The sequence below is a fragment of the Gavia stellata genome, chromosome 1 (genome assembly GCF_030936135.1).
Source record: "Gavia stellata isolate bGavSte3 chromosome 1, bGavSte3.hap2, whole genome shotgun sequence".
Taxonomy (NCBI): Eukaryota; Metazoa; Chordata; class Aves; order Gaviiformes; family Gaviidae; genus Gavia; species Gavia stellata.
The window spans coordinates 93,947,271-93,963,544 of NC_082594.1; the positions used below are offsets into that span (position 1 = coordinate 93,947,271).

The 16,274-nt window shown below is 41.5% G+C and overlaps 1 protein-coding gene across 1 annotated transcript in view; it reads left to right on the top strand.

Moving 5' to 3' along the window:
• Positions 1-1,375: 1,375 nt before the first annotated feature.
• The window catches only part of SYTL5 (synaptotagmin like 5), a 61,492-nt gene continuing 46,593 nt past the window's right edge, over positions 1,376-16,274 (top strand). The window contains exon 1 of the mRNA XM_059822735.1: positions 1,376-1,494. Within this exon, the coding sequence (XP_059678718.1) occupies positions 1,376-1,494 (119 nt within the window). The remainder of the gene's footprint in view (positions 1,495-16,274) is intronic.

Sequence of the window (16,274 nt, forward strand, 5' to 3'; positions counted from 1 at the left end):
TGTATGATGATGTGGATGCATTTTTTGTGTATAAATGGGTTTATAACTGTATACTGTATATAATGTGTGTATGCTTCAAAGTACAATGTGCACCTGTTAACACAGTTTAATTTTTTTTGAAGGAAAAGTGTCTTGGAGGTCATGCCTTGTTTCGATGTGAAACTCGCTATGTTTATTTATGAGACCGTGAGTCTCATGTTCCAACCAGTTAACTAGATGTTTTAGATATTTTCTAAGTAGTTTTCTGGTGACTCTTTCCAAATAGGGCCAAGTTCAGAGCTCCAGTATGGACTAGGGTGTCTCTTCTGGTTCTGTTTGAAAGTTGTTTTCTGCTTAGAAATGACAAAAAAAAAAAAAAAAAAGTGTGAAATTTGTCTTACTTCTGGGTGGCTACATGTTACTAAGTCACTCTAAGTTCTTGCTATATTTACTGGAAGGGAATGGGCATTTCTAGAACATGTCATCTTAAATCAAATGTCTGCAGTAAGTGGATAAATCACTCCTTCAAAGTTCTTGTTTCTCTGAATTGGCTGTGAAGTGAGTGTAATGGATGACTTGCCAAGATGCAGGTGTATACTTGTTTTGAGGCGAGTCTTGCCTTTAGTGCTGTCCTCTGAAGCCCTTCCACTTTTTAGTTTTTACTTTTCCCTTAAAATAATATCAGGGAAATTAGTAGAATCATTCGACCCTCCCCCTGCCCCCATGCTTATGACTGTTAGCATGGAAGTATTACAAGGTGAGTATAGTCGTTTAAATGTATTGCAGTAGGAGGATAATTGCAGAGCCCTCATGGGAGCGTAGTAATCAAACATTAGTGAGTAAATAAACAACAACATAGAAAATATGATGTATAAGTAGCCCTGAGATAACCTGATAGTCTGCAAGCTGTTCTTTGGTGGCTTTCAAACCATTGCTAGACGAAACCTTTCTCAAATCAGACTGTGATGGTAATGTCAAAATCATGTATGCTTGTTTGTTTTGACTTTCAGGTAGTTTGAAATAAATATACCCGGCTATTTTGTGTCTCCAAACTACAATTATGCCAGGAATTTGATTCTGCAGCGGCTTGTGAATGCAGACTGAAGGCCTGCAGTGTGCCAGTGAGCGTCGGCCAGGACACGAGGGCATTCAGTAACCAGGAAAATGACTGGCTTTCTTGAGGAAGAAACAAAGAAGAAACCTTTATTTCTTGCATAGTTGGAAGGCAAAGCAATACTTGACACATGGTTAACGTAAAGAAGCATTTTTTGAAATACCTCTTGACTGTGTGGATCTTGTAACTCTGACACAAACGTGCCTTTGGACTTGTGCAAATAAATCTTTGGAAGAGTTGACTGGGCAAAGTAGTCATTGAAAGAGTGGCTGTTGAAGAATCATGACGAAGCACTTGGAGATTATCAATTTGTCGTTTTTGTTGGAACATGAAAGGGAAACAATATTGGGAGTATTGAAGAGAGATGAGTATCTGAAAAAAGTTGAAGATAAAAGGATAAGGTAACCCTTTTTATTATTGTTCTTAAAAATATGGTCCATAGTATGGATATTTTTGTGGCACCCAGTGAAGATTTTCTAGGTGCCTCAGGAGAAGGATGAGTGTTGGGAGGTGGCACAGTTAATTATAAGTCAAAGTAAAGTGTGTTAAAAAGAAAATTTCTTGCTAGTGTGGCCCTCTGTAAACAAAAGATTATGTCCCTTGCTTCAAGGCAAAAGAGTGAGAAAGATAACAAGTGCAAAAATACACTGCAGTGGTTTTTTAAATTTCAGATTCTGTAGATTTTGCCCAGTTTGCGTAAATTTCCCCCCTGTGACTGGAAGGCTTTAGTAAGGCTCTTGAACTTTCTTCCTCTGAGAGGAGCTGTATGCTTTGTGCCTTCAGAGCTGACTGCGGGAGGGGAAGTTTGGAAGGTGTCACAGGGAGAGAAAGTAGGTGTCTGCCTCTGTACAGGAGTCCATACAACGTGGGGCAAATGTGCAATAGTGACCTTTTTCTTTCTGTTGCAGTACTTACAGAATAGGGAGGAGGAGGGACGCTTCATTTTTCAAATGACTTAGATCTACTAATAAATAAAACTGAAAATCTCAGGTATGGATCTCAGAAGTCACTGATGGGAGAAGTAGATACTCAGGGTATTGATAGAGTTCATGTGTTCTTTTCTGACAAAAAGATAAGAATCAAAGTTCAGAGAACAATGTGTGGAGGCAGGCTGAGAGTCAGCTATTTTAGATGACTCAAATTCAGTTAGTTCAGCTAAGTATCAGTTCTGCAAAGGTTCATATGCTTTTCCATATGTTGTTGCTGCTTCCTCTTGCTTCTCTCTGCTGCCCTTTTGAACTTCTATACAGTGCTGGTTCTGAGAAACAGGCTTAGAGTGGATGTATGCAGCGCTTGGTGTTGGTGAGGCTGCTGAATGTAGTGGATGACGAAGGGAAGATTTCCAGCCTTTGCTGGTTTCTGTCCGTGTATTCCAAGGCCAGGCTGCATTGTTCTTCCCTTTGACTTGCTAAAAAGCCTTTTAGACATTGTGCATTGCAGACATGTACTTCAGCACCTGCTGAGGCTTCTTTTGTATAAAACTATTACTTGGAAATCCATGCAGAGTTAGCCACCAGTTATGGAAGTCTTTCTACCTTGAGAGAACCAAGTCTAAGTGCAATGCCCCTATTGGTGTGCAGCCCATTTAACTGGGGAAACATAGGGGCTCACCTAAATGTAGTGGGCTAAAACTGGTTGCTGCTTCTGCTGCAAGACTGGAAGGAAAGGTGTTTATGGTGGTGTGGGCAAATTAATCATTTCAACTCCTTCGTGATTTGTCAGATGAGGAAGAAAACAGAACACAAGAAAACAGATGGAGCACTGCTTGTTCCAGACATTGTGCTCTATTTTGTAATAGAACAAGTATTTCAAAGTAAGTATTTCAGTTTTCTGAGGTGGTGGCCTTGGAAATGTCTGACGTGCCAGCAGTCATCAATAAAAGGCATCAGTATGAAGTGCAGCAGTGTATCAGATCACTAGCTTCCCAAACCCCCAGAAAGCTTTCTTTTCTACTACTGTCGTTTCCCAGCCTCAGGTGGAAAGTGGAAACTTCTGAGGTTTTGTAGGATTTTTTTTGTTGGTTTGGTTTGGTTTTTTTTTTTGTTTTGTAGGGGGGGTTTTTTTGGTTGTTTTTTTTTTATTACAATGTCTTAAAACCCCTAATTTTCGGCTTTTTTTTGGCACTACTGGAAGTCACTCTGCCAAACCTACTGAGTTTGAGAACCCAAGGCACCTCTGGAGGATGCGGTTCAGTAAAGCGACAGGTGGTATTGGCTTATCTGTACAAGTGGAAAGAGCACCCTAAGAAAAGGCTGAAAATGAGGTTAATCTGAAATATAATGCAATTAGGGTAACTAACGATGCAATGTGATGCTTATGCATACTTCTAGCACCTGTGTATGAACCAATTGGTTTCAGATTCAGAGTATATTTGGAGAATTGTCGCTAGACTGTGCCTGATAATGGTGGAATGTAGTCTATAAAAGACTTCCAAGATATACAAACTATAAAGAACTGGGTGGCTGACTGCTTCCTAAGAGATTTCATATTTTTTCTTTCTGAATACAACTTGGCAAGGATATCTTTTAATTATGGCTTATAAGTATACTTCAGAGGAACATTTGTTGTCTTTGGAATTCCATTTGGTGCAATCTGTTACATATTTTATTGAAGTACTTTGCAGAAGAACAAGTCCCCTTGTATTTATTGTCAAGGCATTTTTCATTCTGGCAAGATGCTTACTTGTACATTGTACTGAATAATTTTTATTAGTTTGTTCCATTCTTTCTGAATCTATCTTGATAATTGAAGACTAATAGGAACAGAAAAAACAAAAGACATCGTAACTTGAAAGGGTCTTTCTATTCAACATGAAAGCAATAGTAAGTGTATGAGGATGTCCTAATAATGAAAATGTTAAGAGTTATTTTCACTATCACTGCTCATACTTGTGTTCTGGAGTGCAGGTGGCTGTTCTTCTATATTTATTTGATGTACAAACATTTCACCTACATGCAAGATAAATGCAGAAGGCAGCAAGTACTCTTTCTGTGGTCTAGTTTTAATAATACAAATAAGCAACCTGCTTAATAATAGGGTTTATGTTCTTAAGTATGCATCTTCTGTGACTGGAAATTTTCTTTGAATATTGATTTAATTCTGTGAGTAGATTACTTGTGCAAGTAACCTACAGTGTTCTAAACATTGCTCTACGATGCTTTTGACATCAGTTGAATGAATGACTATCATGATTGTTGTCAAATGCTAAGATTATTCAGGTGAAATCATTAAATTACATAGAACTAAAATAGCTAAAAAGAGTGAACTTGACCATACTGAGGGTTAAAAAGTAGGGTGTTTTTAAACATGTGAGTTGCTGGGAGAAACTTGTGTCCAGATAATGTCAGTCAAGACATCCTGAATTGAATGTTTTGGACTGAATCATGTACCTTTTTCCTTATTTCCCCATCCTTTTACTATTTTTAAATAGTTTTGGTTTTTTAAGACCCTTTTTGTGACACTACGCATTAAATGTGATATGGGTTTTCATAAGTCAAGAAATCAATACTAAATTGAAAGTATGTATTTGCTGAAAGGGGGCAGGGTGTACCATGTGCTAGGTGTGTTTCATCTAACTGTTGTTGGTTTATGTTCCAACAGCAGCCCTTCTGCATCCTCCCCAGCTGTGGTGTTCCACAGGGAACTGGGTCTGATGGTCACACACAGCATTTTGCATTTGGAGCTAGCTTTTCATCTCAATACTATTATGCGACCACAGAGCAAACACGCATGACACACTTACTGCTAATGTACATTACTGTCTTACCTTGACTATTTTCCTAGACAGTGTTTGAAATACAACAGTTCTTTTCATTCTTTACGAAGCAAAGCTGTGAATACCATACTTTTAGAAGAGGAGATACCAGCGTAATAATTGATGAACTGAGAAAAGAAATTTCTCATGCCAATTTCTTCCAAGGATAAGGCTTTATTGGGTTACTACTTGAATCATTCCCTCAGCATTTAGGTTGCGAGAAGTTGTGTAAGAATTGCACCAGCCCCGAGTCTGTATTGACAAGGAAAGTTGGCATTCCTGCCTTTTAAGTTAACTAAAATGGCATCTCCTTATCAGTTGGAAGAGATCCAAAGAAGCAAGTTAGGGTATTAACTTCATTAGTTAGAAGAAACTGTTAGCATGGATACCACCATGTGGTAACTACAGGCAAGTACTTTAGGGGGAAAAAAAAAGTTTGTACAGGCAAATACTTTAGGGGGGGAAAAAAAGTTTGAGTAACAGGAACGGGAATTGACTTATCTGCTGAGTATACATTTGGACTTGTTCATAAGCACAAAATGATTGCAAGATAGTACGTAGTATGGTATATCGCCTGTGTTTTTGCAAAACTGCCTATAAATATTTGAAGAAAGGAGTCCTTATGTTAAAGGATATTGCTCACCCATACATGTATAGGAAGTTAGGAGGGTGCTTGTCTGGCAGCTGCCTCATTTGTCAAGTGAATTTAACACATCGTTATTCTTTGAACCAGAGATTTTTCCATGAAAAGTAGTTACTGTTGCCAGTACTCAAAGGGTAGAGATGCCTGTTTTGCTCTCCAATGTTCTTTGAGAATGAAGATCCTCCACTGGTGAAAGAATTTCTGATGGTGATTAATTCTCATACTCTGGGTACAGTTTATTTTATCAAAGACTACTGAGAAACCAACAAGCAATTTGCATTTTAATTTATTTTTTTAAAATCTTTGTAACAGTTTTTAGTTGAAAGGAGGAGGGAGTTACTCAGAAAAATGTTCACCTGTGGAAGTTTGTCCCCATTACAGTATCCAATATCATTTCAGTTCCCATGCTTCCTTTCCTTCTGTTCACTGGGCTCCGTTCTGCCATTCATGCTCTGGTTCTCTTTTCCTTTGCAAATTAATTCTTTGCCTTTCCCTGTTTCCTTTTGTTGTCACCAATATACCTCCGTAGATATTCTTAAGACAGTTTTTATCATACAGATCTGTTACATGAGCACAGATTTTCACATTTTGCTTATAAAATAAGAACCTAAAAAATACTTCAGGTACTCAAATGCCTAGATTTGACAATGCAAGGAGATCTCAGTGGAAATTGGTAATAGCCCAGCCTTTTGTGAATTGTCAATAGTATTTACTGTTACTTTCTACATATTGTGTCAGACAGTGGAGGGAATGTAGTTGAATTTGGAGGACGTACTGGGAATCAGTATGGGAAGGAAATTTCATTTCTCCCTCAGTCTCCAGAAGTATGTTGATACCAGTTCCTGCACAGAAAAAAATCTCTAGTATCTAAGTTAACAGCTGCACAGCTTCAGAAGGAGGATGTGTCAACTCATCTGTGGAGGAAACAGAACTTTCTTAAGAACAAGTGCAAGACTGGAGCAATTTCATATATTTAAACTTTTTTCTTGCTGAAGTCTTTAATTATAGTTGGTTGAGGACAGGTTTTTTTTACTGTAACATTTTGACTCTTTGAGCTCTGGAAAGTTAGAATGGCAAAATAAGAACACTTGGATTCTGCTGCTCTACATCTTAAGATGAAAAAGGTTTTTCAAATGGGGAGAAGGAAGATGAGGGAGAAATTCAAAAATCAAACTGAAGAATCATATATACCATTGCATTCGGCAGTGGTTTTTCAAAAAAGGGAGAGGAGATGAGGTAGAAATTTTTTTCAAAATAAAAAGTTTTCCAAAACCCTACTGAATTTAAAAAAAACATCAGTTTGGTATTTAAAAAAAAAAAAGTTACCTGACTCAAAGCAAGTGGATCATGCTTACAGAGTTAGAGGAAATGGTGGCATTCATTTAAGCGAATGGCTTGAGCAGTGAGTGTCTTGCCTCTTGCAGCAGTATAGCTATTCTGCTTTCCTGTATTTGGGGAATAAATGTTCTCTAGGATAAAGCATACTATTAAGAGAAAATGGATCTGTTAAGGCTTCTCACTGCTTCTTCCTCTTTGCAGGATTATAAGAGTTTGGGAATATTCCATCTCTGGAGGCTGCATTTGTGAGGGAACAAGCACTGTTGACTGCCTCGTGACTTTTATCATCAGTAGGGAAGAGTCAGACTCTTCTGAGGGTCTCTTTTGTGCCTCTTGCAGGCGGTGGGCAACTGTGCCAAGAGCTACAGCTGCTTGCTGCTCCTTGGTTTGGGTTTTCTAGATTTGCAGTCCTTGCTGCCTGCATTTTTTTCCTCATCTTTTCAAGGCATCACATTTACATGTTAGATGGACTTAATCTAGGGTCTGAACTTAATCTAGGGTCTGAACTTAATCTAGGGTCTGAACAATTTCTCAAATTTGGTGTTGGCTAAGTATTTTTGTTTTGTTGTTTCCTGCTTTGATATTTTATATGGGCCTTTTAGGCCCCATTTGGAAAGGCTTATATTAAATCATTCAGTGTTACCTGGAATACTAGTTACAACAGAACTCTTCTCCAATGCACTTAACATATTTTCTCAGACAGTAGAGGGACCTTAATATAAATTCACAGTTAGAGGAATGGCTAAACAGTCTGCTAACCTTGGCAGTTACAAATTTCTTTTTAATAGCTGTCTTCTGTCAAACAGCTGTTGTAATAGATGGTTTAGAAACTTCAGTGTATGATAGGATTCTTTTTCTCCAGCAGCTTATTAAATTGGTTTCTTCTGAGTTTATTTTCTCTTTCCTATTACTAGCAGAGGATTGATAAAGATTAATTCTTGTTTAATATTTGAGATTTAAAATATCTAACTGCATGGTTAATTAGATTCCTTTAAAATTAAGGAGAGCTCAAATGCTAGAATGGCAAAAGGAAATTGGGTGTTCATAATACAGCTGGTTCCTGTCTTGGGGGATAAAGAATAGCAATAAGTCAGTCCAGCTACATGCTGCACTTGTTATCCCTTTTCAATATTGTGTAACTAGTGCAGCTAGGCTGTGGTTGTTTAGAGGCTGTTATGATGATAGATTTTTTCAGATGACTCACCCACCTCCTACTAATCTTCCTGGCCCTTGAGATGTTTCATTCTTTATTTTCTTAAGATTTGAACATATTTGTTACAGTCAATCAGTAGTTCAATTCAACAAATAGTATAGGGAATCCCAAAAGAAAGTTCATATCCAGTATATCTGTCCATACATCGCTTGCTTGCTTTTTAAATTTTTCTATTTTATTTGTTTGATTAAGTGAGTGGAGAAGCTGTGGGTTGATTTATTTTATCTCAGTTCCCTGAAAGTCCCTAAAGGCAGCTCTGTATTAAAAAACAAGAAAACAAACACTTTTCAGAATTCATGCTGTTGGCAGATCAACTATCATCTGATAAGAATTCAAAATTTCTCGAAAAACTGTTGCAATCACCACTACTGGATAGTAGGAATAATGTGTTTTTAATGTCAAAGCAATATTGGTCAGTTTTTCAACATGTTGATCTCTAAACAAGCTTTTGTTTAAAAATGCACAGTTTATTGGTTTGGCCTGATAGACATTTCCTTATTTTAAATTCGAACTATTTAAAACACAGACTTTGTGCTCAATGACTTTTCTAATTAAGCACAAAAGGGCCTGAAAGTTGCAGGGGGGAGGGAAAAGGCTGGAATGGAAGGAGTTCAGGGAAGGTTTTGTTTCAACATTAGGCACCTGGATGCAGTCTATACAACACACTGATAATTACCAAAAAGATGGCATCATACTGCCTATGGAGTTCCTGAAATACAATGGGTCACTGTTGATTTTATTTTTTTTAACTCAAGGTGAGAAATGAGCCACTGGAAGTAAATCTGGTATGAAAAATGAGCCTTTGCTAGTGCTTAATGTTTTAACGTTTTCGAGATTTGAGGATTAACAATATTCATCTTCTGAGTTACCCTGACACTTGGGCAAGGTTCAGGTTGTTCTTTTGCATGCAGATGTTTAAGTCCCAAAAGAAACCGGAACTGAATTTTATGTCCCCCTTTAGATCTTTGGTATTTGATTGACCAAATCTTTGCAAAACTGAATAAAAGTGAAAATACAATTGCCTCTCAAAGACTACCTCAATTGAACATTGGCTGCCAGTTCTACTGTCTAAAAACTCACAATGTCAACAGGAGACCATGAAAAGGATGAGGTAGAGAGAGAATGACCAATGATCAAGTAAAGAAGTGGTGGTTCAGGTTGACAAGAAAATGGGGTGGAAGGGGGCCCGTGCCAAGCATATCCACATAAATTTGCCAACAAGGAGGAATAGGTTAGAGATGTGAAGGTTGGTACAGACTTGCTGCAGTCACCACGGAGTGGAGCTCAAGATTCTGAGTGGATGGAAGAAAGCAAAAATGATCACAACTCTGGACTTTAGGAGAGCAGATTTTGGGTTTTTCAGGGACTTGCTGGGAAGACTCTTGTAAGAGACTGTACTGGGGAGAAAAGAGGTCCAAGAGGTTGGGATGGGTTTTTTTGGTTTCAGATTTTTTTCTTGGGGAGGGTGGGTGTTGTTCGTTTTGAAGGATCATCTCTTCCAAGCTCAGGAATGGTCCATCATGACAAGCAGGAAAGCAAGTAAAGGTGGCAGGAGACCTGCATGGATGAACAAGGAGCTCCTGACAAAACATAGACACAAGAAGGAGACATACAGGAGGTGAAAGTAGGAACAAGTGACCTGGGAGTCTAAGCATCCAAGTGTAGGATTAGGGAAGCCGAAATCCACCTGAAGTTAAATCTGTCAAGCTAAGTGAAGAGCAACAAGAAACATTTTACAAGTACATCAGCAGCAAAAGGAAGGCTAGGAAAAGTGTGGGCCTGCTGCTGAATGGAACAGAGGACCTAATGACAAACATGTGGAAAAGGCCAAGGTGCACAATGCTTTCTTTGCTTCAGTCTTTACTGGTAAGACAGGTCTTCAGGAATCCCAGCCCCCTGAGATCATTGAGAAAGTCCAGGGCAAGGTAAATTTGCCCTCAGTGGCAAAGAATCAGGTTAGGGAACATTTAAACAGGACGGACTGGACTGGTCCATGAGCCATGATGGGATGTACCTATGAGTGCTAAGGGAATTGGCCGATGTCATTGCAAGGCTACTGTCAATAATCTTTGAATGATCCTGGTGATTGGGGGAGGTGTCTGAGGACTGGAGGAAAGCAAATGTCATTCCTATTTTCAAAAAGGGCAAGAAGGAGAACCCAGGGAACTACAGGCTGGTCAGCCTCACCTCAGTCCCTGGGAAAGTGATGCAGCAAGTAACCCTGGAAACGACTTCCAGGCACATGAAGGACAAGGAGGTCTGCAGGAATGCTCAGCATGGATTCACCAAGGGGAAGTCATGCTTGACCAGCCTGATAAACTGCGATGAAATGACTGGCTTGATAGATGAGGGGAGGGCAGTGGATGTTGTTTATTTTGACTTTAACAAGGCTTTTGACACCACCAGTTTGTCAGTGAGGATGTTATCGGAGATGAAGTACAGACTATGTAAATAGACAGTGAGGCAGACTGAACTGGTTGAACTTCTGGGCTGAGAGGGTTATGACCAGTGACAAAGTCTAGCTGGAGGACAGACAGAAGCAGTGTACCCTGGGGGTCAATACTGGGGCCAATACTGTTTATGATCTTCATTAATGACTTGGATGATGGGACAGAGTGCATCCTCAGCAAGTTCATAGATGATACAAAGCTGGGAAGAGTGGTTGGTACACCATGTGACTGTGCTGACATTTGGAGAGACCTTGACAGGCTGGAGAAAAGGACTTGCAGGAATCTTATGGAGTTCAACAAAGGGAAACATCAAGTCCTGCACCTGGGGAGGAATAACCCCATGCACCAGTACAGGTTTGGTGCTGACTGCCTGGAAAGCAGCTTGGCAGAAGAGGCCCTGGGAGTCCTGGTAGACAACAAGTTGTCTAAGAGACAGCAATGTGCCCTTGTAGCAAAGATGACCAACAGCATCCTGGGCTGCATTAGATAGAGTGTTGCCAGCAGGTCAAGGGAGGTGATCCTTTCCCTCTGCTCAGCCCTGGTGAGACACATCTGGAGTCCTGGGTCCAGTTCTGGGCTCCCCAGTGCAAGAGAGATATGGACAGTCTCACCTTGATCCCTGGGAAAGTGATGGAGCAGCTAATCCTGGACACCATTTCTAGGCACGTTAAAGACAAGAAAATCATTGGGAGTAGTCAGCATGGCTTCACCAAGGGGAAGTCATGCTTGACAAACTTGATAAACTTCTATGGTGAAATGACTGGCCTGGTAGATGAGGGGAGGGCATTGTATTGTCTGCTTAGACTGCAGGGAAGTCGTCCATAAGATCCTCACAGATAAGCTGTTGCTGGGCTCCTTCGTATAAGAGACACATGGGTATACTGGAGAGAGTCCAATGAAGGGCCATGAAGATGACTAAGGGACTCGAGCATCTCTCATATGAGAAAAGGCTGGGAGAGCTAGATCTGTTTAGCCTAGAGAAGAGAAGGCTTAGGGGGATCTTGTCAATATATAAAAATACCTGAAAAGAGGGTGCAAAGAGAATAGAGCCAGGCTCTCTTCAGTGGTTCCCAGTGACAGGACCAGAGACAATGTGCACAAACTGGAACACAGGATATTCCATCTGAACATCAGGAAACACTTTTTCACTGTGAAAGTAACTGAGCGCTGGCATAGGTTGCCCTGGGATTTTGTGGAGTGTCCATCATTGGAGACAATCAAAAGCTGCCTGGACATGGCCCTGTGCAATTGGCTCTTGGTGGCCCTGCTTGAGCAGGGGGCTTGGACCAGAGGACCTCCAGAGGTCTTTTCCAACCTCAACCATTCTGTGATTCTGTGACATACTGGAGCAAGTCCAGTGAAGGGAGACAAAGATGATTAAGGGATTGGAGCACCTTATTGGGAGAGACTGAGACATCTGGGACTGTTCAGCCTAGAGAAGAGAAGGCTGAGGGGGATCTTAGCAATGTGTATAAATGCCTAACGGGTGTTAAAGGAGATGGAGCCCAACTCTCCTGAGCAGTATCCAGTGAATGGACAAGAGTCAGTGGGCACAAACTGAAGTACAGGAAATTGCATCTGAAGAGAAGAAAAAATGTTTTTATTGTGAGGGTGGTTGAACACCGGATGAGCCTGGCCAGAGAAGTTGTGGAATCTCCATCTTTGGAAATAGTTGAAACAATCCAGGGCAACCTGATATAGCTTACTGTGCTTTGAGCAGGAGGGTTGGACTAGAGTGGTCTCAAGAGATCCCTTCCAACCCTTCCTCAGCTCTTCTGTGATTTTCTGTTGTGGACTTCAGGATTGGGAAGATGAAGCTTGTGTAGGGAAGGAGCTTGTGCTTCAAGCAGTTTGGCAAGTTATAGCAGTTCTTTTCCTCTGTGTATTTTAAAATAAGACTTTACTTGAGTAGGGCTTTGTTGAATGCTGGTTTTAGGATGAACAGTGTAACAGTGCGTGCATTTAATTGTAGTAAAACTTCCAAAGACCTTAGCAACATTTGGGACAGTACATTGTAAAAGTTGTTCTTCTGGATGCTCTTCATCCCCTAATGCTGTGACTTATCCTAAGAATTTTCTGTATTAATAACTTAAACACATTCTTATTTAGAACCAGCTATTTTATTGAAACAATACAGATTTATGATGAGAAATAATATTTATCTGAGAAATTAAGTGAGCCCAGGTGTATTTATTTGGCTGCACTTCTCTGATTTTTGTGCCGCAGAAATGTTTCCGCTCTCCTTGTGTTTCAGGGTAGATTCCCTGAAACAGAAGGACCTATAGCATTCAGTTCAAGCTTATCTTGAACTCTTCTGCTTGCAATTTCTCCCTTATGACTGGATAACCAATACTCTGCGTTCATAGAAATGTCTCAGTGAGACATGTCAGTAGCCCTCAGACTTTGTTGTGTTTTTCTTAGCCCACAGCATCTGAGTTCTCTTTCATTGTGAATGAGTGGAGGGAAGAGGAAAACCTGTCCCTTGTGGTTTCAAAGAGAACCTTGAACATACCCAAGGAACCAAATACGATTTTTTTAATTTTAAGTATCATTTTAGTGTTGAATCAGTCATATGACTCTGAGGGGAGAGAATTTTGAAGGGATTCAAAAATTCCAAGATTTTCAAATGCCTAAGTTGCCATTATTGTGGATTGGTGACCAGAAGAAACTCTGCTAAGAGGTGGGTAAACAATGCAAGAACATTTTGTGCACAGAATGTTTAAGGCTGATTTGCCCTCTTCTTCTCCAGAGACTCGGTTGTCTCCCCAGTACTCGTAAGCTGGTTTTGCTGCTGAAGGAGACTCAGAACAAACAAGCAGACAGGAAGGGGGAGAGCAAGCTGTGGTGGGTTGACCTTGGCTCGCTGCCAGACACCCGCTAAGCTGCTCTCTTGCTCTCTCCCTGTTGGGGGGGGGATAAGGTGAAACACTCACGGATTGAGATAACAACAGGGATATTGCTTACCACAGGCAAAACAGACTTGACTGGGGGAAAATTAATTTCATTTATTGCCAATTAAAAAAAAAAGTAGGATACAGAGAAACAAGGACAAAACTGAAAACATCTTCCCCTCAACCCCCCACCCCTTCTTCCCAAGCTCAACTTCATTCCTTTGTTCCCGACTCTTCTATCTCCTCCCCTGCCCCAAGTCATGCAGCAGGATGGGGAATGAGGGTTGCGGTCAGTTCATTACACTTTTTCTCTGCCACTCCTTCCTCCTCACACTCTTCCCCTGTTCCAGCATAGGTCCTTTCCACAGGGGCATAGTCCTTCAGGAACAGACTCTTCCTGTGTGGGTCCCCCATGGGATGCAGTTCTTGCCAGGAGCCTGCTCCATCCTCCATCAGGAGTTCTCCATGGGCTGGACTGCAGCTTTCTTAAGGGCATGCTCACCTACTCCAGCATGGGGTCCTCCGTAGGCTGCAAGGTGGATATCTGCTCCAGCACGGTCCTCCATGGGCTGCAGGGAGACAACCTTCTTCACCATGGTCTTCTCCAAAGGCTGCAGGGGAATCTCTGCTCTGGCAGCTGGAGCACCTCCTCTTCCTCCTTCTTCACTGACTTGGTGTCTGCAGGGCTGTTTCACATTTTCCTCACTCGTCTCTCTCACAGCTTCAGTGCAGCATTTTCACCCTTTCTTAAATATGTTATCACAGAAGTGCCACCAGTATTACTGATGGGCTCAGCTTGGCCAGTGGTGGATCTCTTTTGGAGCCAGCTGGAACTGTATCTGCCTGCAAAGGCACAGCCCTTGATTTCATCTCACAGAGGCCACCCTTGAAGATCCCCAGCTGCCAAAACCTTGCCATGTAAACCCAGTACAGATACAGAGAGCATTTTGTGTGGGGAAGCTGAGTAAAGCTGAATCTGTTAGTGTTTTCTTGTTGTACTTAGACAAAACCATAGCTGTCACCTCTGTACCAGTAAGTTAGACCAACTGTTTGAGCTGACCTGTGAGAAGTGAGTAGGAAGAGTGGAGTGACTGAGATGCCGAAGAAGCCACATGGAAGCAAGGAGCAGTTCCAGGGCTCCAGTTGGACAGTGTGTCCTTGTCTGCTGTCAGCTCACAGGGGAAAGGTAGAACAGAAATTGGTGGGTACAGCTGAAGGTGGTGATCCAGGTGGCAGGTGCAAACTGGATCTGCCCTTCCTCTTCTTTTTCTTGGGTCTGCATTTTCCATGCTTGAAAGTCTCCTGACAGAGTGATCCCCATTGCAGCTCTGAGCCCTGTTCACTGGGTGGACCCAGCGCAGAGGCAAGTGGATGACTTCAGCAAGCTCCAGGAGGACAAAAAGTAGATGAGAGGGACAGAAGTACCAAGTATTGGCCAGATTAAAAATTCCTGGTGAAAAGGACGCTCAGCTGTGACAGGGAGGGCTTTGGAGGTGAACGTGGAAAGTGCTGAAATACCTTTTAATGTGTAAAAGCACAATCCAATCTTAACAAATTTCCCTGAGATCAGTTGGTACTAAAAGTGGCTGTACTAAAATAAAAAGGCCGTGTAGCACAGTACTTTTTCTCTGACAAATTCACACTGCTGAGAGGGGAGACAGTAACTCATCAAGCATTTTGTGAATGGTGAATGTTGTTTGATATTTAGTGAAACATAAATGATCATAACCTCAGTGGTAATTAGATGTCTTCACAAGCACTGAAAGGTGTATTTGTTATTCAGGTGGATAGATGTGGTATCTCTTTTAAAAAGGTGTGGTCGAGAGCATTCTAGTAGTGGTGGGGAGGTGCCTTTAGTTCTCAGTCCAGAATTGATTTTTACTGTTTGAAGGCAGGCTTGTTTAGGAGGTAGATCCGGAGCAGATGTCAAAAGTGGTGATCATTTGCCTTCCCTGTGCACCGTGGCAGTGTTGCAGTGCAGTTGGCAGTTGCTGTAGTGTAGGTCGCCCGTCTGCATTTGGAACCGTCTGATTGACAGAAGAAGAAAATGGACATGGACCTGTTACTAAGTGTATCTCTGCAGGAGGTAGGTAGATATAAGATAAAATCGATAAACTGCAAGAACAGTTAGCCAAGTACCAAGAAAGCTCGTGAAGCCTGGACAGACTTTTGAAGGCTATGGCATGAGAGAAGGGCTGTTTGGATTGAATGTGGGAGAAGAAGGGTCCAAAACAGAATGAAGAAATCACTTTTGGATAGAGGCCAGCAGAGAAAGATGCTTGACAGGATTTGTAGTCACTGCCTGGAGGGGTTGGACATGCCCTTTGTAAAAGCTGTCAGATGTTGAGCATCCTCAGGCCAGGTGGCTGCAGAGCAGCTGTTGTTCATGGGATCCCAGTGGGAAGCAAAATGCTAGCCAACCTTTTAGCAAGGCAGTTTATCTACAAATAACCTAATTCTGTCATAGCTTAGTCCCTGGTGGCCTAAGCAATGTTCCTGGCCTCCTTCACTGGGCTACAACCTGTAATCTTTCATTGGTTTTATCTTCCCAAAGTGTTTTTTCTTCCTGACGCCTTTTTACTGATCTTTGGGTGAAGCCGGTAGCCAGGTTTTTTAAATTCCCCTTAAAGCATCTCTGTGTATGCAGAGATTGTGATTTCAGTGAGCTGGAGCGCTTTGTGATAGAGGGACTCTGGAGGCTCTTGGCTGATGGCAGTGCATGAAAGAGAGCATAGGGAAGGGTGAGGGAATGGGGACACAGCAACACCCAGGCATGTAAAACTGACAGAATTTAGCAGCTGCTGAGCTGGGGCCCTGGGGAGGAGGTATTTTGAGGTAGAGTGGAGTGCAGGAAGGATTTGAAAGGATGGAGGAGCTTAAGATAGGAGGGGT